The 21,121-nt window shown below is 45.9% G+C and overlaps 1 protein-coding gene across 8 annotated transcripts in view; it reads left to right on the top strand.

The window, feature by feature from the left end:
• The first annotated feature begins 286 nt into the window (after positions 1–286).
• Positions 287–21,121, top strand: part of Atf1 (activating transcription factor 1) — a 63,450-nt gene continuing 42,615 nt past the window's right edge. For 5 of the 8 annotated variants that reach the window (XM_059247335.1, XM_059247338.1, XM_059247343.1 and 2 more), the window contains exon 1: positions 7,918–8,019. In XM_059247335.1, coding sequence (XP_059103318.1) covers positions 7,924–8,019 — 96 coding nt within the window. In that variant the 5' untranslated portion in view covers positions 7,918–7,923. Of the gene's footprint in view, positions 434–1,430; positions 2,725–7,438; positions 7,522–7,917; positions 8,020–21,121 lie in introns of those variants that run through there. The other 3 variants (XM_059247341.1, XM_059247339.1, XM_059247340.1) reach the window with 3 other exon arrangements.

Below are 21,121 nucleotides of genomic sequence, written 5' to 3'. Positions count from 1 at the left end.
CCCCGCGCTGCACGGCAGGCAGGCAGGCAGGCAGAACGCACCGGGCGAGCCAAGCAACCCCGCGGCGGGCCCAGCCCGCGCGCTCCGGGGCTCGCCAAGATGGCGGCGCGCCACGTGAGCACGCGGTGACGCAGCACGCAGGCCGGCGCAGGCCCCGCCCCTCCCCAGCCCCCGGCCTGCGGCGGCGGCGGCGGGTCATGCCGCCAGAGACGCCCCTCGCGGCGGGGAAACGGTAGCCCGGGACGGTTGGCGCTCGAGTCACGCCGCTTCTCCGTCCCCGCCCGCCCGCCCGCCCGCCGGCCGGCCCCAGGGAGGAGCGCCTCCCCGCCCCGCGCGGCCTGCGGCTGGGAAGTGAGCAGCGACGTCGGCGCCGCCTGGGACAGGGGAGTGGAAGTTCCCGCCCCGGGCAGCGGCCAGGCGGCTCCCGCCGCGGGTAAGTGGGGGCGGCGGGGGCGGCGGCGGGACCACGGCTTCGGGGCGGCCCGGGCGGGAGGGCGGCGGGGACGCCGTGGCGGCCACGCGCCGGCCGGGGGATTCGCGCGCGGCGGTGGGGGAGGGGCGCGGGGGTGGGGCCGGCCGGCCGCGCGCGCTTCCGGCCGCGCGCGCCTCCCCGAGCGCACCCGGGGCGGCGTTGGGCTCCGGTCCTGCGGGCGCGCTCGCTCCCTCGGCCCACGCCGCGGCGGCGGCGGCGGGAAGAGCCGGGGACGGCCCGCCACCAGGCTGCAGGCACCGGGTCCTCGGGCTCCCGCCCGCCCCGGGGCCGGGGGGAAACCAAGGCAACCCCGCCGTGCGGCGCGGCGGGCGGTGCTTTGCTCTTCTTCCGGGTGTCTCCCAGCCGGCCGCTTACGTTAGAGTAGCCGCGCTTGCTTTTTCAGGCGGGGTTCGTTAAGGAGGCAGGTTTCTGGTGGCAGGGTTCCTAGACGTGGTCGCCTACGTGCTGGCCGCCTTAGTTTTGCCTGAGACAGGGCGTCCCAACCTGGCCTTTATGGTCGAGGCTGGCTTCGAACACGGCTTGTGTTAGTGGCTTCTTTTTGTGTGGTTTGGTTTTTCGAGACAGGATTTCTCTGTATCGCCCTGGCTGCCCTGGAACTTGGTGTTGGTTGTTTGGTCTGTTCGCCATGCGGTGGAAGGGCACGCATTTGAGCCCAGCACTTGGGCGGCAGAGGCAGGTGGATCTCTGAATTCAAGGCCAGAGCGAGTTCCAGGACAGCCGAGGCTACTCAAAGAAAAACCCTGTCTCGAGGGAGAAAAAAAAAAAAAAGCGAACAAAAAGATCTATTTATTGCGGGGTATGGTAGCACACACCTTTAATCCCAGCTACTCTCTCGGGAGGCAGAAGCAGGTCGATCTCTCTCTGCTATCTACACAGCGAGTTCCCGGCCAGCAAGTCCCAATAGTGAGACATTATTGTTTTTGTTTATGTATGTGTGCCTCTGGCAGGTTATGTTCACCGTCTGCGTGCAGGTGCTTGAAGAGGCCAGAGGGGTCAGATCTGGAACTGCAGTTCGAGGCTGTTGCGGGTGCCAGGAACTGGCCCTGTGTCCTGTGAAAGAGCGGGAGGGGCTGTTAACCCCTCAGCCATCTCTCCTGCCTAGCGTTAGCTTTTGAGGGTGTTTGCCTGTTTGAGAAAGGCTCATACTTTATTCCCAACTGGTCTTAAACTGTATGTGGTTCAGTTTGGCCTAGAATCAGCAGTACTGTAGCCTTGAAAACAATTGAACCACAAGTCTTCAAGGGCCTCTTGACATCTCAGGCTATTTCAGCATAGATGTGGTAGGAATCTTTGTAAAACTGGCCTCACCTGTGATAAGAGTTTGTATAGTATTTATGTTCACAAAATGCGTTTATCCCAAGATTTTGTTGCCAATAGATATTTTGTTTATAAAATGCCAGTTGCCCCCTCACCTGCTTTACAGCGTACACTTACCATTTTATCTCCATTATAATGTGGCTAAGTGGGAGAGTGTTTGCCTAGCATGCTTCATACTCAGCTCTTGGAAACAACTGGACATCCCAAAGTTGAATGTGACAGCTCCTGAATAGTGTTTGCAGTTCTTGATTGCTTGGTCTACAGGACTGTGATAGTACATGTCACCAGTAGATGATAGTCAAGTCAGAAAACAAAACAAAAACCCTGCCAAGAAGTCAGTGAATTTCCAATTCTCACATAGGATGATGATACCTCCAGTTTTCCTGTGCCCCTGTTAACCCTGTTTCTGTAGCTGAGGTGGAGTGATTCTCTGAGGGTATTTCTTTAGCCATTATTTCATCAGTTCTGATTAGATACGTCTAAGTAAGCAGGTGGTTTTGTTACAGTGTTAAATGTGAAGACATTGGCTCTGTGTAGGGAAGGGATATGCTCGACTTCCTGGGACTTATGTTCTGGTGGGAGAGACAGAAAAACAGCAACACCTGTGGTAGGTGTTGCAAGAAGGCCAGCTTGATCTATAGAGCGAGTTCTAGGACAACCAAAGCTACACAGAAATCCTGTCTTGAAAAAACTACTGGGGTGTACAGTCAGCCTCTAGACTAGTCTAGGGGAGGTCATCATGTAGGTTTGCCTGGAGAGGAAATTATAGAAGCCAGTCTCAGGAGGAGGAAGGGGAAATAGTGTTTGTAGCATAGGAAATAGCATGTATGCAAGCCTCAAGGTGGGGTGAAGCAAGCCAGCCGCATCTGAGGATCTGGAAGATTCATTGTGACTAACAGTTGTGGAAATGATGGGTAAGGGGGCTCCCTGACCCCAAACTCACCACATAGTTACTGTTCACTCATGACAGTCAGTCTCTGCTGGCCACCGAGCACACATTAGCCTAAGCTTAAAACTGAGAGAAACAGGCAGGCTGGTAAACACAGCTCATTGTTAAATAATCTGGAGAGATGTGCCAGACAAGGGAACACTATTAAGATAGATAGGGATGGTAACAGGAGGGTGTTGTTGGAGCAGAGACATGTGAAATAAAAGAACAAGGCTTTGGTTAAAACAGCCCTAGCTTCAGGTCTTTCGAATAGTACTGTAAGAGCCACAGTAAATAACAATCTGAGTAAAATAGGGCATCCACGAGGTGGCATGTGACATGCTCTTAGGAGCTGGGGGGAGCTCAGTTGTACAGTGCTTGGATGACCCTAGTTGTGGCCTCCAGCAGCACCACAAAAAACCAAAGTTCTTATATTGGAATCTCACTTAGGAAGTCTCTGTTTGCAGAATTTGTTAACCCACCTTGCCTTGGGCTAGGGGTGTAGCTTAGATAGTTCCTTCCCTGCTCCTTCTAGGCCCTGGGTGTGATGGCAATTTCTGTATAAAGCTGCTGGGGGGTGGGGTGGGGTGGGGTGGAGACGGGAATGATCAGAAGCTCCAGAAAAGTCATCCTCTCTTAGATAGCAAGTTTGAGGCCAACCTGGGCTACAGGAGATCCTGTCATAGGGGAAAGTACCTTGCCTTTTCTGTGCCAGCAATTCATAGCCTGCTGTGACCTCTCAGTTCCCAGAAGTATGATGTGCGTGTTCCTTATCGTGTTGGTTCTTATTGATGATGCATTTGAACCTGCTTTTCATAGATCCTTTGTGATTGTGCCCTACTTGCTGTTATCTCATGACAGCTGCTGCTTGGAGCTTAATTTATTTTTATACAAAATGTATATATAACATTTATCGTGTTTTAAAATGTTATTTTAGAAAGCAGAATTTGAGCCAAGCATGGTAGAAGGATTGCTTTTTAGCCAGCCTGGGCTTTAGGGCCTGCCTCAAAAACAAAGATACCACAACAAAGCCAACCAGACTTAATTTTTAGGAACAGCCAAGAAAAGGTGAACAAAGAATATTGCTGGGCCTGGAGGGATGGCTCAGCAGTTCAGAGTACTGACTGCTCTTCCAGAGGACCTGGGTTCAGTTCCCAGAGCCCACATGGCAGCTCACAACCATCTGTAACTCTAGTTCCAGGGGGATCTAACACCCTCGCACAGATATACATGCAGGCAAAAACACCAATGCACAGAAAATAAAAATCATTCTTTTTTTTTTTTTTAGTGTATTTGCAGTTGATAATGTCAGTAAAACAGAACAGGTACTGATTATGGCTTACAATGTTTATAGTTACTTACTGTTTATAGTTACAAACTATAAACTTATTTAAAAATTTTTAATTTTATTTTTAATTTATGAGTGTATTTCCTGCATGTATGTTTCCTTTTATCGTTTGTTGAGACAGGGTCTTACTACGCAGGCCTAGCTGGCCTGGAACTCAGTGGGTGGCCTCGAACTAAAAGATCTGATTGCCTCTAAAGGTAGACACCACCATGCCTGGCCTTTTCTCTTTTAACAAAAACATTTTATTTTAAAAATTTTTATGTACGTGGATGTTCTGCCTGCATGTGTGCCTGTGGAGACCAGAAGAGAGCCTCAGATGCCCTGGGACTGGAGTTTTCACATGGTTGTGAATGGGTGTTGGGAATTGAACTCAGGTCCTCTGGAAGAGCTGCCAGTGTTCTTGACCCACTGAGTCGTCCCTCTAGCCTGTGGTTAAGATTTCTTAACCTTTTGCTTCCTTATATATTTTTGGTGTTGTGGGGGGAAAGGAGCTAATGTCGTACTTAAGAGGAGAAAAAAATTAAAATCATTCATATAGGAGGTGGTTTTTCAATGATTAACAATAGTTTACACCTGGAGAGTAAGCATGAATTTGTTTTCTGAGACAGGCATGGTGGTACATTTCTTTAATCCCAGCACTCAGCACACTAGGGCCAGGTTAGAGACCAAAAAAAAAAAAAGCTGGCTAGCATGAATATGGAGAGATGAAAACCAAAACACAGTAAGATACCGCCTTGTTATTACTGTAGCTTAAGTTCTAATGTTCTGGTAGGAATGATTATGATTTGTGTTGCCAGGCTGGGAAGTGGTGGTGCACACCTTTAATCCCAGCATTTGGGAAGCAGAGGCAGGAGGGTTTCTGAGTTTGAGGCCAGCCTGGTCTACAGAGCTAGTTCCAAGAAGCCAGAGCTACACGGAGAAACCCTGTTGTGAAGAAGAAAAAGAAAAAAATCAGTGTTGCTACAGTACCCAGGGTGTCAACAGAACAGCCAAGTAATCTAGTGTTCCCTTGTGGAACACATAACAAGAGTGAAAAGCGCTTTTTGTTTTGTTTTGTTTTGTGCTTTCAAGACAGGGTTTTTTCGGTTTTTTTGTTTTGTTTTGTTTTGTTTTTTGTTTTTTTTTAAAGATATATTTACTTCTTATTTATAGTGTTCTGCCTGCATGTATACCTGCAGGCCAGAAGAGGGCGCCAGATCTCATTATAGATGGTTGTGAGCCACCATGTGGTTGCTAGGAATTGAATTTAGGACCTGTTGGAAAAGCAGCCAATGCTCTTAACCTCTGAGCCATCTCTCCAGCCCAAGACAGGGTTTCTATGTAGCCTTGGCTGTCCTGGAACTTACTATGTAGACCAGGCTAGCTTCAAACTCTAGAATCCACCTTTGAGGCCAATGCCTGGCCAAAGCAGGTCTTAAAGAGGTAGTTGTGAATTCATGTTTATAACAGAGCTATTCACAGCAGTCAGGAGGCTGAAGCGACCCAAGTGTTGACCAGCAGATGGAGGGATAAATGTGTGGGGTGTACATTCCAGGGAGTGTTACCCAGATTGAAACTGTGAAAATCCTGACATGAGCTAGGTGTGGATGGATTGGGCTCCTTGTGCCAAATGAAGTAAAGCAGCCACAAAGACACACTAATTTTCCTGTGGAAGTGTCTAGAGTAGTAGTCACTAAGAGGAACAGTAGTTGCTGGGGCTCGTGGAGGAAAGGAGGAAAACGACAGTTATTTAACAGATACAGAAAACTCTAGAGGTTGGTTGTGCAACTGTGAATGTAGTCAACACAACTGTCCATTTAAAAATGGTAAGATAAAGCCAGGTGTAGTGGCACGGGCCTTTAATCTCATCACTTGGAGGCAAAGGCAGGCAGATCTCTGTGAGTTCAAAGATAGTCTGGTCTACAGAGTGAGTTCCAGGACAGCCAAGCCCTGTTTCGGGGAAGAAAACAAAACAAAAATGATAAGCTGGGCATGGTGACAAATGCCTTTAATCCCAGCACCAGGGAGGTAGAGACAGGCAGATGACTTGAGTTCAAGGACAGTCTGGTCTACAGAGTTGAGTTCCAGGACAGCCAGGGCTAGAGAGACCCTGTGTAAAAACTCCCAAGATAATGTAAGATAAATAAAAATGATTAAGATGAGAAAATTTCCTCTGTATTTTATACAACTAAATTGTTTTTAAAGACATACTATGTAGACAGTGTTCTGCCTGCATGTATACCTGCAAGCCAGAAGAGGGCGCCAGATCTCATAGATGGTTGTGAGCCACCATGTGGTTGCTGGGAATTGAACTCAAGACCTCTGGAAGAGCAGCCAGTGCTTTTAACCTCTGAGCCATCTCTCCAGCTCCATGACTAAAGTTTTTAAGACTGGAGAAATGGGTTGGTGCTTAAGAGCACTGACTGCTCTTTCCAGCAACTAGTTTAATTCCCAGCACCCACATGGAGCTCACAACCACCTGTAACTCCAGTCCCAGGGAATCCAGTGCCCTCTTCTGCCGTCCTGGGATACCAGGCAAACACATGGCCTACAGACACACATGGAAGCAAACCACCTATGCTCATATTAAAAAAGAATTGAAACGGCTGTTTGAAAAGCAGGGGCAGGGCTGGAGAGATGGCTCAGAGGTTAAAAGCACTGGCTGCTCTTCCAGAGGTCCTGAGTTCAATTCCCAGCAACCACATGGTGGCTCACAACCACCTATAATGAGATCTGGTGCCCTCTTCTGGCATGCAGACATACATGCTGATACATAATAAATTAAAAAAAAAAAAAAGCAGGGACAACTAGGTACCCGCTTTTTAGCATCACTGACATTGAGCTGAAGTTTCAGCCTGCATCCCCCCCCATCTATCTATCTATCTATCTATCCATCTATCTATCTATCTATATTCATCCTTTCTCAAATCAGAAATGGTTTTTTCTTGTTCTTTCCCCCTTCTTTTTCCCTTCCCCCGTCTCTCTCCTCTCTTTCCTCTATTTTTGAGATAGGGTCTCCTCCCCCCCCCCCCCCCCCACACACACACAGGGTTTCTCTGTGTAGCTTTTGGAGCCTATCCAGGAACTCACTTTGTAGACCAGGCTGGCCTCAAACTCAGAGATCCGCCTGGCTCTTCCCCCCACCCACCCCAAGTTCCGGGATTAAAGGCGTGCACCACCACTGCCCAGCAAGATAGGGTCTTGACTGTGTAGCCTGGTTAGTCTGGAACTCTGTAGACCTACTTAAAAGCACAGGCTAGTTTGTGTTGGGTGGTGCTAAGGCTAGTGCCAAGACCCCATGCATACCAGATAAAGTCACTCTAGTCCTGCATGTAACCATAAAGACCTAAATCCTATCTGAATCTTTTACCAGTCTTTATTTAGAACGAGAAGGAGACAGAGACAGTCTCATTGTGTATCCCTGGCTGGCTCCAGAGAACTCGGAGGCAGAGGCAGGTGAGAATCTCTGAGTTCGAGGCCAGCCTGGTCTACAGAGCAATTTCCAGGACAGCCAAACATACACAGAGAAACACTGCCTCAAAAACAAAACAAAATAGTCAAGCACCAGCATGCCCTGCCCGTTAGTTTTATTAGCCTGTTAGTAAATTATCTTTATGAAGCTATGCATACAATTAGAGACTCTACCCTGGATTGGAGAAAGATCCTCTCCTGTTGATAGGAAGACTCAAGTATCTATAAACATAGTCTGGCGTTTCTGATTTTTAAAATGTCAAAGAACACTCTAAACTGTAGGCACTGGTTTTCTTCTGTAGGGCAACTAGCTGACCAAGCGTGATATGGCTGCAGTAGTTGCTAATTCTGTAGCATTTTAACCGGCTCTTTTCCTTTCAGTTGATTATGGAAGATTCCCACAAGAGTAACACTTCAGAGACTGCACCTCATCCTGGTTCAACAGTTCAGGGAACTCACATTTCTCAGATAATAGCCCATCAGGTAAGTCAAGCACTAGCCAGAGTACTGGGCTGATCAGTAGTGTTCACAAATTAACCTGTTGTCTTACTACCAATGTTCAGAAAACCCAGCACAGAGAGACTTTGAAATGATGCCCTTAAGGAGGGAGAGGGAGGGAGGGAGGGAAGGACTGAAACACCTTTGGAAAGGAAGACCTTTTTTTCCCCCCATTTTTTGGGGGGAAAGTTGCAGGCTGACCTGAAATTACTATTTAGACCAGGTTGGCCTCGAACTCACAGAAATCTGCCTGCCTTCTCCCTGTGTTAGAATTAAAGGTGTGAACCACTCTGCCTAGCAGGGCCTGGAATTCTTGATCATCCTCTTCTAGCCTAGCACCAGAGTGCTAACATTAGGGTCCTAGAATAATAGGCATATGCCCAGCTTGGATCATCAAAAACCAAGTTCATTATGGATGTATTGAAATATTTTTTTTCATGATAAGCATATTCATTAGAGAATTTAGTTTAATTGACTAACGTGTTCAGACTAGAAACGTCAACTTAGGAGTTGTAAATATAAATTTTAATATAAATTAAAGTCATGGGGCAATTTCTGATTTCTGCCTAGGGCATAGAAAGCTGAAAAGAGTGTGGCAGTGGTGGCACACGCCTCTAATCCCAGTACTGGGAAGCACGAGGACAGGGCAGAGAAAGGGACATAAGGCCTGAGGGAACAGGAACTAAAGCATTAGTTCAGCTGAGACCCTTTCGGGTGAGGACTCGAGCATTTCAGTCAGAGGATTCTTGGAGTTGGTGAGGTAATTAATAGGTGGTGGCTGTGGCTTGCTCTGCTTCTCTGATTTTTCAGCTTTCACCCCAATATCTGGCCCTAGGTTTTTATATAAGACCATTAGAAATTCGAACAACAAAGAGTAAGTTCCATATTCTACAGGCAACTGGCTTTTGAGACCCACAGAAGTCAAAGGTGGGCTGTCATACTTGGAGGGAAGGAGAAGTCAACTGCCCTTTTTTTTTTCCTTTTGGTTTTTCGAGACAGAGTTTCTCTGTGTAGCTTTGGCTGTCCTGGAACTCACTCTGTAGACCAGGCTGGCCTTGAACTCATAGAGATCCTCCTGCCTCTGCTTCCCACATGCTGGGATTAAAGGGGTGCCAGGCAAGTCAATTACATTTTAAGACAAGGTCTCACATAGCTTAGGCTAGTCTCAAATTCACTGTATAGTGAAGGGTGGCCGTGAACTCCTGATCTTTTTACCTCTGCCTTAGGAGCACCTGTTTGCATTACAGGTGTATGTTATTCCTTTTATCTTTTTGGGTGGTCAGAATGCACATGCCATAACACACATGATTTGGGGTAGATAGCATGTATGAACAGCAGGGAATTGCAGAAGAAGGAGTTGGATGTTACATAGGACTGCTAGAGATAAAAATAGCATAGTCCGTGGTGTTAGGGCTTACTGGACTTGACATGGTTGAAGACAGACTAGTAGAAAGCACCCAAATGGAAAACGGAAAGAAAAGGAGAAAAGCAGACTAGAGCGTCCAGGAACTGTGGGGCAGGGTCTGTTGAAGTAGTTTTGCTGTCAGTGAGGCTGCCGAGGTGTGAGTCTAGTCAGAGGAGGTCGCTGGATGTGACTTTTGGGTTCACTTCAGAGTAAACGTCCTTTCTGCCTTCTAGTCGGTGTGTTGGTGCTACTGATAAAAACGCCGACCTGTCTTCTGGGTCCAGGGAGGCCATGGGGTGCCCTAGGGAGGAAATAGATGTCAGAACACAGGAATGAGGTAGAATGTGTTTACTGCCAGTCAGTGGTAATGAACTGGATATCAAGTAAGGTGTCCTGATATTTCCTTGTCGTTACATTTCAAGACAGGGTTTCTCTGTGTAGTCCTGGCATTCCCTTTGTAGACTAGGCTGGCCTCGAACTCAGAGATTCACCTGCCTCTGCTTCCTGAGCACTGGGATTAAAGGCGTGCACCACTCTCACCCCCAGTGGTATCTTGAATCTTAAAACCAGGTTATATATTGATCAATGGATGTGCTGAGAAGATCCCACATTTCCCTAGGAGTAGTGGTTCATTGTGTGTGATAACTTTATAACTACTACAGACAGGAATAGTCTGTGTTTAGCAGCTTCACTGAAAGCCTTGACAAGAACTATTTCATTGGATGCAAGGATGAAAATCAAATTTGAACCACGAAGGCATAGGAAGAGAAGAAAAATGAATAGACAGAAATTCTAGAATGAATAAACAGCTCCCTCAAGTTTATTCTTAAAGATAAGTTTCAGTGTATGTGTGCATACCTTTAAATTCATGTACACTGTGTGTGTATGTGCCGGAGGAGGCCAGAGGACATTGGATCCCCTGGAACAGTAGTTACAGGTGATTGTGAGCCACCATGTAGGTGCTAGAAACTGAGCCTAAATCTTCTCAAGAGCAGTGAGTACTGCTGTGCCATCTCTCTAGCCCTGAGAAATTGTTTTGTTTCTTTTGGTTTTTCAAGACATGGTTTCTCTGTGTAGCTCTGGCTGTCCTGGAACTCACCCTGTAGACCAGGCTGATCTCAACTCAGAGTTGGAGTTTTGGTTTTTAAGGAGGAGTTCAGAGATGCTTTCTTTGTTTTTTGTATGGTTTTGGTCAGGGTCTCACTGTGTAGCTCTTGCTGTCCTGTGATCTGGCATACAGACAGCTGGCCTCAGTCTGGATCAAAGGCAAGTGCCACCATGCCTGGCTCACTTTTTTACATGAAGATTTCACGTTAACATAAACCTGAACATAGTGGGTCTCATTGTGGCCTTTTCTTCCACATGTGTTGTGATACTTCATTCTCATGTGTTCCCCTCCCCTGCTGTCCCCATGCCATGCCCCCACCCCTGGCTGGTTCCCTTCCTCCCCCACTTAGTCTCCTCTTAGCTTTCTTATCCCTCTCTATAACTTGCTTAAGATCTCTTCCTAGCCTCTTGTGGTCTCTATTCTAGACACCCCCGCCCCCACTCTTTCTGTCTCTGTCTCATTTTCAGTGTGTGTCTGTCTCTGTCTCTTAAATGTAGTCTCTGCATATGGGAGAAAACACGTTTCTGAGTCTAATATTTTTGCTTGTATGATTTCTAGTTTGACCCATTTTCCTGTAAAGGTCATGCCTTCATTTTCTTTATGTTGTGTGTATATACATGTACTACATTTTCTTCGTTCTCTGCTGATGGGCATGTAGGCTGGTCCAGCCTTCCACCTACTGTGAACAGTGAGTGCAGCAGTAATGTGCATGCAATGTGTTGACCGAGAGTCCTTCCAATATACAGCCAGGAATAGAATGCCTGGGTCATATGGTAGTTTTATTTTTAGTTTTTTGAGAAACCTCCATACTGGCTGCACCCGTTTTTATATCGTGTGTTAGATGTTCTGTTATTTGAACAATGTCATCGACATTGAGATAGGAATGTCACTGACCTCCAGGTTGCTCTTGTAGTATCTCATTCGCACCTTGTTGGTTCTGCTGACCCATGGCAGGAAATGCTCTCTCCATCTCTTGAAGCTTACATTATACTCCTTAGTTAGGTTATTTCTGGGCCTTTTATGTATTTATCATTTGAAGCTATTGTGAAATGGGTTGTTTCTTTCTTTCTCTGCATGTTAGTTACTAGTGTATAGAACAGTTACTGATTTTTGTGTTAGTTTTGTGTCCTGTTGCAGAAAGTGTGTCAGATCTAAGTTTTCTGGTGGAGTTGTTAAGGTCTTCAAGAATAGGATCAGGCTGGCCAGTGGGCTCAGCCAGTAAAAGTACTTTCCCATTCAAGCCTGATGATGTGGATTTGATGGAAAAAGATAAGTTAATGTGGGTAGGTTGTGAGCTGCAGTGTGGGTGCTGGGAACTGATCTGAGGCTTCTGCACGAGCATTCTGTGCAGGATGATTTTCCAGCCCCTGCTGCCTCCCTCCTCCTGGTTGGTCGCCTATGACTTCTGCTGCTGCTGCAAGGATTTTATGTGGCTGTAGGCCAGAGGTGAAGAGCGGGATCCCCCCCCCCCCCCCCCCCCCCCCCCCCGAGACAGGGTTTCTCTGTGTAGCTTTGCGCCTTTTCCTGAAACTCACTTGGTAGCCCAGGCTGGCCTCGAACTCACAGAGATCCGCCTGGCTCTGCCTCCCGGGTGCTGGGATTAAAGGCATGCGCCACCACCACCCAGCCAAGTGGGGTATCTTAATTGCCCTCTACCTTATTTGAGATAGGGTTTCTGATTAAACCTGGAACTCACTTATTTGTATATACTGGCTGTCTAGACAGGGATCCTGACTCCACTTTCCCATCAGTGGAATTAGAGGCACAAGCCAGCACACCCAGCTTTCTTAGATGGTGCTAGGGTCAAACTCAGGGCCGCAGCAAGAGCAGTGCCACTCCAGTGCTGAGCCGTCTCTGCAGCCCCTGCTTTTTCTTTGTCTGTTCCTCGTTCATGTTGCTAGCTTGTTAATCAGTCCAGTTCCTGAATTGATTTTTTTTTTTTACTTCATTTATCTGCTTTTTTTTTTTTTAATTTATTTATTATGTATGCATTGTTCTGCCTGCATACCAGAAGAGGGCGCCAGATCTCATTAGATGGTTGTGAGCCACCATGTGGTTACTGGGAATTGAACTCAGGACCTCTGGAAGAACAGCCAGTGCTCTTAACCTCTGAGCCATCTCTCCAGCCCTCATCTGCTTTTTTTTTTTTTTTTTTTTTTTTTTTTTTTTTTTTTTTAAATATTTATTTATTATGCATACAGTGTTCTGCCTGCATTCCTGCAGGCCAGAAGAGGGCACCAGATCTCATTACAGATGGTTGTGAGCCACCATGTGGTTGCTGGGAATTGAACTCAGGACCTCTGGAAGAACAGCCAGTGCTCTTAACCTCTGAGCCATCTCTCCAGCCCCCTCATCTGCTTTTTGTATCCCCTTTGAAACCATCATTTTAACGATTTTAGTATCATTAAATTTGGTAATTGAGGGGTTACATTTCCATGCTTTCATATTTTTCTTACCTGTGTTGTGATTTGCTCATCTGGTTATGGATATCTCTTCCAGTTTTATTTGAGATCTTTTAAAATACTTAAGCATACATATATGCATGCACATTGGCCCTGGAATCTTTGAAGGTTTTTATTTACTTATGTGTATATGTGTGTGTATGTTAGTATAGGTGCCCTCAGAGGTCAGGAAGGTGTTGCATCTGTAGCTTGAGTTTTCCTGCCTGGCCCACAGTCAGGACAAATCTCTCTCTCCTGCCAGTCCCACAGCCGCTCAGACCCGACCAAGTAAACACAGAGACTTATATTGGTTACAAACTGTATGGCCGTGGCAGGCTTCTTGCTAGCTGTTCTTACAGCTTAAATTAATCCATTTCCATTAATCTGTACCTTGCCACATGGCTCATGGCTTACCGGCATCTTCACATGCTGTTTGTCATCGTGGCGGCTGGCAGTGTCTCTCTGACTCAGCCTTCCATTTCCCAGCTTTATTCTCCTCCTTGTCCCGCCTACACTTCCTGCCTAGCCAATGGCCAATCAGTGTTTTATTTATTGACTAATCAGCAACACATTTGCCGTACAGAACATCCCACAGCACTTCCCCCCCCTTTTTTTTTTTCAAAAAGGAAGGTTTTAACCTTAACAAAGTAAAATTACATATAATTTGGGAATTTGGGCGTAGCTTCTCTTACTACTTCCTGCTGGAGGGGGGCGCTGTATCTTATGGGGACACAAAGAAAAATTTAGTAGTCTGTGAGGCTATATCGTCTGAGCCAGTTGCCTTGAAACCATTCTGGATGTTGGATCATCTGGGCCATGGTGTCATCGGAGACCTTTCAGGGGGTCTTGGCTGGTCAAACCTGATGTATCTTAATCTAGAACAAATCCATAGCCTCTGGCTTTCTGTGGAAATAAAAGAGACTCTTTTCCAAAGCAACATATCCTTATATCCAAATTTTGAAGTCAAGGTATCTTTAAAATCTATATATTGGTTTAACTCAACAGCTTTTACAATCAAATGTTTTTCTGCAGTTAACAATCCCAAAGACAACACAATCCAGATTCTCTGTGTAATATTCATCTTTACGTGGCTTATTTTTTATATTAATTTTACTGTCTCTTTAAAGACTTTATTTTTAAAACTATGTATTTGTTTCTGTAATTGTATATATCACCTTTTTTGTCTCTTTCAAGCCTACGTATATTTTACACACATTGTAAACTATTACATCTGAATCTGTCTTATTGTGAATCTATTGCTTTAAACTGCAGCAGCTGTGGCTGCTGGCTCCGCCCACCTCAGCTTCCCAACATGGCGGTGGTTTACCACCAGCTCTGGGAGCTATCATGGCTCTATGCTTTTATCCAAGCAGCGTGTAGCCCAGAAACCTCTTTTTTTTTGTTTTGTACTAGCAAAGTCTAAATCCACCACACAGCTTAATGTGCCACTTGCAGAGGCCTCATTCCTGCCATACTGCAGGTCGAGCGCGCATGCCAGGAACCCACAAGTAGCTCAAACCGGCAGCTGCCGCTCATTTGAGAGAGACAGTTAGGAACTGTTTTTAGCTCCGTTTTAGAATCTTTTTTCTCAGTTTTTAGGTGGAAACTCTTGCCACCATGTTGGGTGCCGTTTGTAGCTAGAGTTTTCCTGCCTGACCCACAGTCAGGACAAATCTCTCTCACCTGCCAGTCCCACAGCTGCTCAGACCCAACCAAGTAAACACAGAGACTTATATTGGTTACAAACTGTATGGCCGTGGCAGGCTTCTTGCTAGCTGTTCTTACAGCTTCAATTAATCCATTTCCATTAATCTATACCTTGCCACATGGCTCGTGGCTTACCGGCATCTTCACATGCTGTTTGTCATCGTGGCGGCTGGCAGTGTCTCTGACTCAGCCTTCCACTTCCCAGCTTTATTCTCCTCCTTGTCCCGCCTACACTTCCTGCCTAGCCAATGGCCAATCAGTGTTTTATTTATTGACTAATCAGCAACACATTTGACATACAGAACATCCCACAGCATGCATCCTCTGAACCTGCAGTTACAGGTGGTTAGGAGAGGCCTAAAGTGGGTGCTGGCAACCAGACTTGGGTCGTCTCCAATAACAGCTCTTATTTTATACCTTTGAGCCATCAGTCTGTTTACCTACACATTTTGATCTTTTTAATAAATATTCCTTGGAGGGCTCAATCCTCAGAAAACAGACCACAGCCAGGCGGTGGTGGCGCACACCTTTTATCCCAACACTCAGGAGGCAGAGGCAGGCGGATCTCTGAGTTCAAGGCCAGCCTGGTCTACAGAGTGAGTTCCAGGACAGCCAGGGTGACAGAAACCCTGTCTCGAAAAACCAAAAACCAGTTGAAGCCACCTAGAGCACTAAAACCCATAGAACAAAAAATGGCAAGGAAAAAAAAACAGGGCCAGTGAGATGGCTCACTGGGTAAAAGTGCTGGCCACCAAACCTGGTGACCTGAGTTTGGTCCTGGCAACCCACATGGTAGGAGAGAAACTAACTCCTAAAAGTTACGCTCTGACCTGCACACATATACCGAAGCACATGAAAATAAATATAACAAAAGCCTAATGTAAAATAAACTGTGGAGTTGAAATTGTTAAAGAGAAAATAGTGAATGACATGAAGGAGGAAGGCTGGGAGGGGAAGAAAGGAGACAGACGGTTACAGAGAGGAGGGAAAGGAGTGTGAAGTAGAAAAAAAATGGGGGGCTGGGGCATGGCTTGATCTGGCTGCTCTCCAGAGGATCCAGGTTCAAGTCCAGCTCCCGTGTGGTGGTTCATAATGGTTTATATTATAATATTCCTCTTTTAGCTGCTCTGAGCACAAACTTGCATACAGGCAAAACACTAATAAAAGTACAATAAAATTTTTTTTTATTTTTTCCTAGGCAGGGTTTCTCTGTGTAGCTTTGCGCCTTTCCTGAAACTCACTCTGTAGCCCAGGCTGGGCTCAAACTCACAGAGATCCACCTTCCTCTGCCTCCCAAGAGCTGGGATTAAAGGCGTGCGCCACCACCGCCCGGCTAAAAATAATTTTTAAAAGGTTTTAAAGATGAAAAAATATATATAAACAAAAGTAGATGAACATAAAAAATGTTAAAGCTCTTGAAAATAAAGTAAAAATACTACTGTGGCTGGAGAAACGGCTCCAGTGGTTAGGAGCACTAGCTGTTCTTGCAGAGGATCCTGATTTGGTTCCCAGCACCTACATGGGGCTCACAACCATGTGTAACTCCAATCCAGGGAATCTGACACCCTCTTCTGACCTGAGGGCACCAGGCACGCATGAGTTAAAGACCAGCATGGTCTACAAAGCAAGTTCCTGGCCAGCCAAGCTACACACTGTGACCCTGTCTCAAAAATAGTCAGTACTAGACATAATAAATAAAGGAAGGCATAGAGTGGGGAGAAGTAGACAGGTGTTAGAGCAGCGTCTTCTGGGTGCGCTGGTACTACAGCATACCGGGAAGAATTGAACTGAAGTTAGTGTCTCTTGTCTTGTGTACCATTTAGACGGGTCATTTGGGAGGTATCCACAGAGCTGTCTTGACCTTAAATCTTCCCTTTGCGTATCAGGAATCTCCCCTGGTTACCTTAGCTTTGTAGCCTGTGTGCAGGGCAGGTTTTCCCTACATCTCTGGGTGCCTAATGTCTAAGCCAGTAGTGCTGCTCAGGTACACTGGGGAGTAGGAGAAGCAACAGCATTGAAGTCCAAAGGATCAGTCTCAGTACCATCCCATCCAGTGAGTGTTCAACATCCTGCTAGAGGGAGGAGTCTGCCCAAGTCAAGGGCTCAGCCTACCTCAACTTCCTTTCAAATAGTTATTGCCTGGGGTCAGCTTGTCCATTTGCAGAACTATGCTTTTCTCAAGAAGAGAAATGGGGTTTTTATACTCCATGGTAGGCCGGGACAGTGATCCTGCACTGTCTCTTGAGCTGCCTGGTAGAGGAGAGGCAGGTTCTTGGGGGTAGGCTTCATCCTGGTGAGCAAACGTATCTACCCAACCTGGTTGGCATACTACTTTTCTTTTCTTGTTTTTGTTTTTGTTTGTTTGTTTTTTGTTTTCTTTTGCTTTGTTTTTTTGAGACAGGGTTGCTGTGGGATGGTGTGTATGCTGTGAATGTTTTGCTCTGATTGGTAACTAAAACGCTGATTGGCCAGTAGCCAAGCAGGAAGTATAGTATAGGCAGGACATGCAGAGAAGAGAATGTTGAGAAGTGGAAGGCATAAGAAGTAAGATGTAAAGATACCAGTAAGCCACGGGCCACATGGCAAGGTATAGATTTGTAGAAATGGGCTAATTTAAGATCATAAGAACTAGATAGCAAGAAGCCTGCAATGGCCATACAGTTTATAAGTAATATACATCTCTGTGTATTTACTTGGGTCTGAGTGGCTGCAGGAGCCGGGTAGACACAGGAAAACTCCAACTACACAGGGTTTCTCTGTGTAGCTTTGCGTTTTTTCTAGAACTCGCTCTGTAGACCAGGCTGTCCTTGAACTCTCAGAGATCTGCCTGCCTCTGCCTCTGCCTCCAGAGTGCTGGTATTAAAGGCGTGTGCCACCACCGTCCGGCCATACTACTTTTCTTTGCAGTATTTTGGAAGCATTGCTCCCTTCTCTAAATTCTGCTTTGTGTGATTTAATGTCTCCTTGGAAAATCCTTTATAACATCAGTTCTATTAGTTCAACATCAGGCTTAAGTGTTCGATCATCTGCATCTAATGATGTGACTGTCTCCTTTGGGTCTGATTCTGCTGTTTATTGTTTCTGCTTTTTCTGGTGCTTCATTTCTTACTGGCTATTAAGCTTTAAAAATGGATGACTACTGGGAATCATTTCGATCAAGCACATAACTGTATTTTTCAAAGCTGCTCACATTACAGACATGCTTGGAAAGAGTCTAGAGCAAGAGTTACCAAGTGATTGCTCAAGACTGTCTGCTTTGCTCTGCCTTGCTGCTCTTACAGTCCTCAAATCCCTCCCCTGAGCTGAAAACAAGGTGCTTTTGTTCTTTGCTTTTTTATAAATCTCTCCAGCTTCTCCCCAGTACAACCTTTGAAACATTTTCTTTTCAGTGTAAAGGTTTCCTTTTCAGACACTTAATTTTTAAGCAGGTATCAGTGCCATATAATAAAAATGTATAGTGGAACAGTATCACTTTTTTTAAAACCTGTTTTTGATTGGCTCTGTCCTGTCTATTCCTGACAATCAAACATGGCACCTGTCATGTAGATTATTTAGTCTTACCTGTTAATCAAAACTGATACTCAAGAGATACTATTGCCTAGCCCTGCTTGTCTAGTTCCGCTTTTCACTTGCAATCTCTAGTATAGAGTTTCTCAGAATAAAGTGTGCATCCACCACTAGTGACATTTAGGTCCCTTTAGTTGCTGTGTGGATTAGCACTTATCAAAGACATCAGATTCTCATTTGAAAGAAAGGACATTATAGGCTGGAGAAATGGCTCAGGAGTTAAGAGATCCTCCTGGCTCTGCCTTCTGAGTGCTGGGATTAAAGGTGTGGGCCACCACCGCCCGGCAGATATATATATATATATATAATATATATATATTATATATATTTTAAAGTAAGGGCATTGACTGGAACACAATAAGTTGTCAACAGTGAAAAAACGGCATGTCAAAACTCAGGGCAGGGGCTGGAGAGATGGCTCAGCGGTTAAGAGCACTGACTGCTCTTCCAGAGGTCCTGAGTTCAATTCCCAGCAACCACATGGTGGCTCACAACCTTCTGTAATGAGATCTGGTGCCCTCTTCTGGCCTGCAGTCAGTCATACATGCTGCATACATAACAAATAAATAAATCAATAAATCTTAAAAAAAAAAAAAAACTCTCAGGGCAGATAGCATGTAGGCCTGACAGCGCTAGGAGAGTTTGCATCTTATGTCATCGTCCCGTCCTCCCCCCCTCCCCACCATTATTGCATTAACAACCTTGATATACCAGTTTGGTTAAGATTCTGGCTGCAGATACAAAGTGGAGCAAAAAGAGACATCTCTCTGTTATGTCTCCTGTGTAGTAGAGGGATGGACAAATGGGCCAGAAGTCACCCAGCAGTGAAGTTTTGACCCTGAGAAGTCCCAAAAGTATTACCCCTTTGGAGCTACAGAGAACTCCTCAGAGGGAATTTGATACTCAGGAAAAGGGCATCCTCCCCAAGGAAACGCTCAGCAGGACAGTTGGAAATGAACTTGACAGAAGCTCCTGGTAGGGCAGCGCCAGCCAAGAGGAAGTGGGCTTAGGAGTATGGCCCTCTGCAAGCCCGGGAGGGTTTTCAGAAGCTTGATTTTTACTTTATTCTGTTTCCAAATTATTTGGTACTGCTTAGTAGTTAACCACACAGCTATGGTAGTAGGCACTAAGTTTCTTTTGTTTATAGTAAAGTACATTTTCTGTATAGTTAACTTTACAAAGAAGGGTCTTTTAAAAAGAAAGATAGTATATTACGGAATAGAAAATAGATGGAATTGTAATTCTCCTGAAAGTATGTTCTTGTGTGCCTTTGAAGGATTTAATCTGTAGACGTTTCGGTTTTCTTTACACTCAGTAGGGGACGGGGCTACAGACTTGAAAGCTTAGCTCCTGTCTAGCTAGCATGCATTAAAGAGTTTTTCAGAAACAGAGCAAGAACATTTTGTGGTGGTATTGTATTCCCCAAAATATTGTGCACCCTAATTTATCTGGGGTCAGAGAACAGAACAGCCACTAGATACAGAGGCTAGAAAATGGTGGCATACACGCCCCGCTGGAACTTAGCTTTGTAGACCAGGCTGACCTTGAACTCAGAGATCCAGTCCCCTGTCGACTGAGTGCTGGAATTAAAGGCGTTCGCCACTATCGCCTGGCTAGGGTTGCATTTTTCAGTATATAGCCAGCAGCCAGCACGTTTATCAATTTTAATTTAGTTAAATAAACTTAGTTATTCCTTTAAGCTGTATGTAGTGGTACACACCTTTAATCATAGCACTTGGGGGGCAGAGGCAGGCGGGACCTCTGTGAGTTTGAGACTATCCTGGTCTCCAGAGAGGTGCTGGACAGCCAGGGCTACATAGACCCTATCTGGGGAAAAAAAAAAAAAAAGCCACATTTGAAGTACTTGATAGGAACATGTGGCCTAGTAGCTGTCACCAGATCTTACTCTGTCTTCCTGGCCTTTGGAGCTCTATCACAAGAATTCAGCACAGAGTAGTATGTGGAAGGAAGATACTTTATTACAGTACGCTGGACTATACTCTCAATGAGACCATCATACCGATCTACATTTTAAAAAGATTTTATACTTGTTTTAAAGCCTCTAGAATATATGGGGGTTTTATTTTGTGGGGGCTCATTTTCCTATCCCAAGTTATTGACAGGCCCATTTGGGGTGATTCTTATGGGAGGGGACAGTGATTACTAGGTCCTTGTTCTTTTATCAGGAAGCCTCCTGGCTAGAATTGACTTGCCAGATAATCCTAAGGTTGGATGGATGGCATTGGAGCAGTGGAAGGCGTCACCTATCCAGGGCCAGGTCCATGACTTAGATTTTAGTTGAGCAGAAGTCACAGTGCTACAGTTTGAGTTCTCGGTTTTCTACACTGATGGGGGTCCCATTCCCAGGACCTCCAACCCTGCTGATCACTGCCTCGCCACCTGACAGACGCTGCTCTGTCTGGGAAGGAAGCTGTCAGGTTAGCGTTGGGCTTGTTTGGAGCCAGAGTCTTGCTGGGTAGTGAGGCGACCTCAAACTCTTGGCTGCTGCCCTTCCAGCTGTGCCACACATGGCCACAGTGTGGCTTGGTCTGTTCTTCTGTGTGAAAGACGGCAGCTGCAGAGATTGGAGATCCCCCTGGAGGCCAGAGGCATCAGATCCTCCTGAAGCAGCACAGTGTGGCTGCTAGGAGTTGAACTCTGGTCCTCTGGAAGAACAGTACAAGCTCATAATCACGAGCCATTTCAGTTGCCAGCCTGCCACGTGCATGCGTCCAACAGACCTTGGTCTGTGTGCTTGCAGATTCAGCAGTCTCCTGAGAAGAGTTAGGGTTCTAACAGGCTTTTCAAACTCAGAGTCTCTAAGTATGGCTCAGGGTGAGTGAGATCAGAAGTGTGTGC

The sequence above is a fragment of the Peromyscus eremicus genome, chromosome 20, assembly GCF_949786415.1.
Source record: "Peromyscus eremicus chromosome 20, PerEre_H2_v1, whole genome shotgun sequence".
NCBI classification, from domain to species: domain Eukaryota; kingdom Metazoa; phylum Chordata; class Mammalia; order Rodentia; family Cricetidae; genus Peromyscus; species Peromyscus eremicus.
The sequence above is the reverse complement of the archived record's forward strand: the minus strand, read 5'-3'. Positions and strand labels throughout refer to the sequence as shown.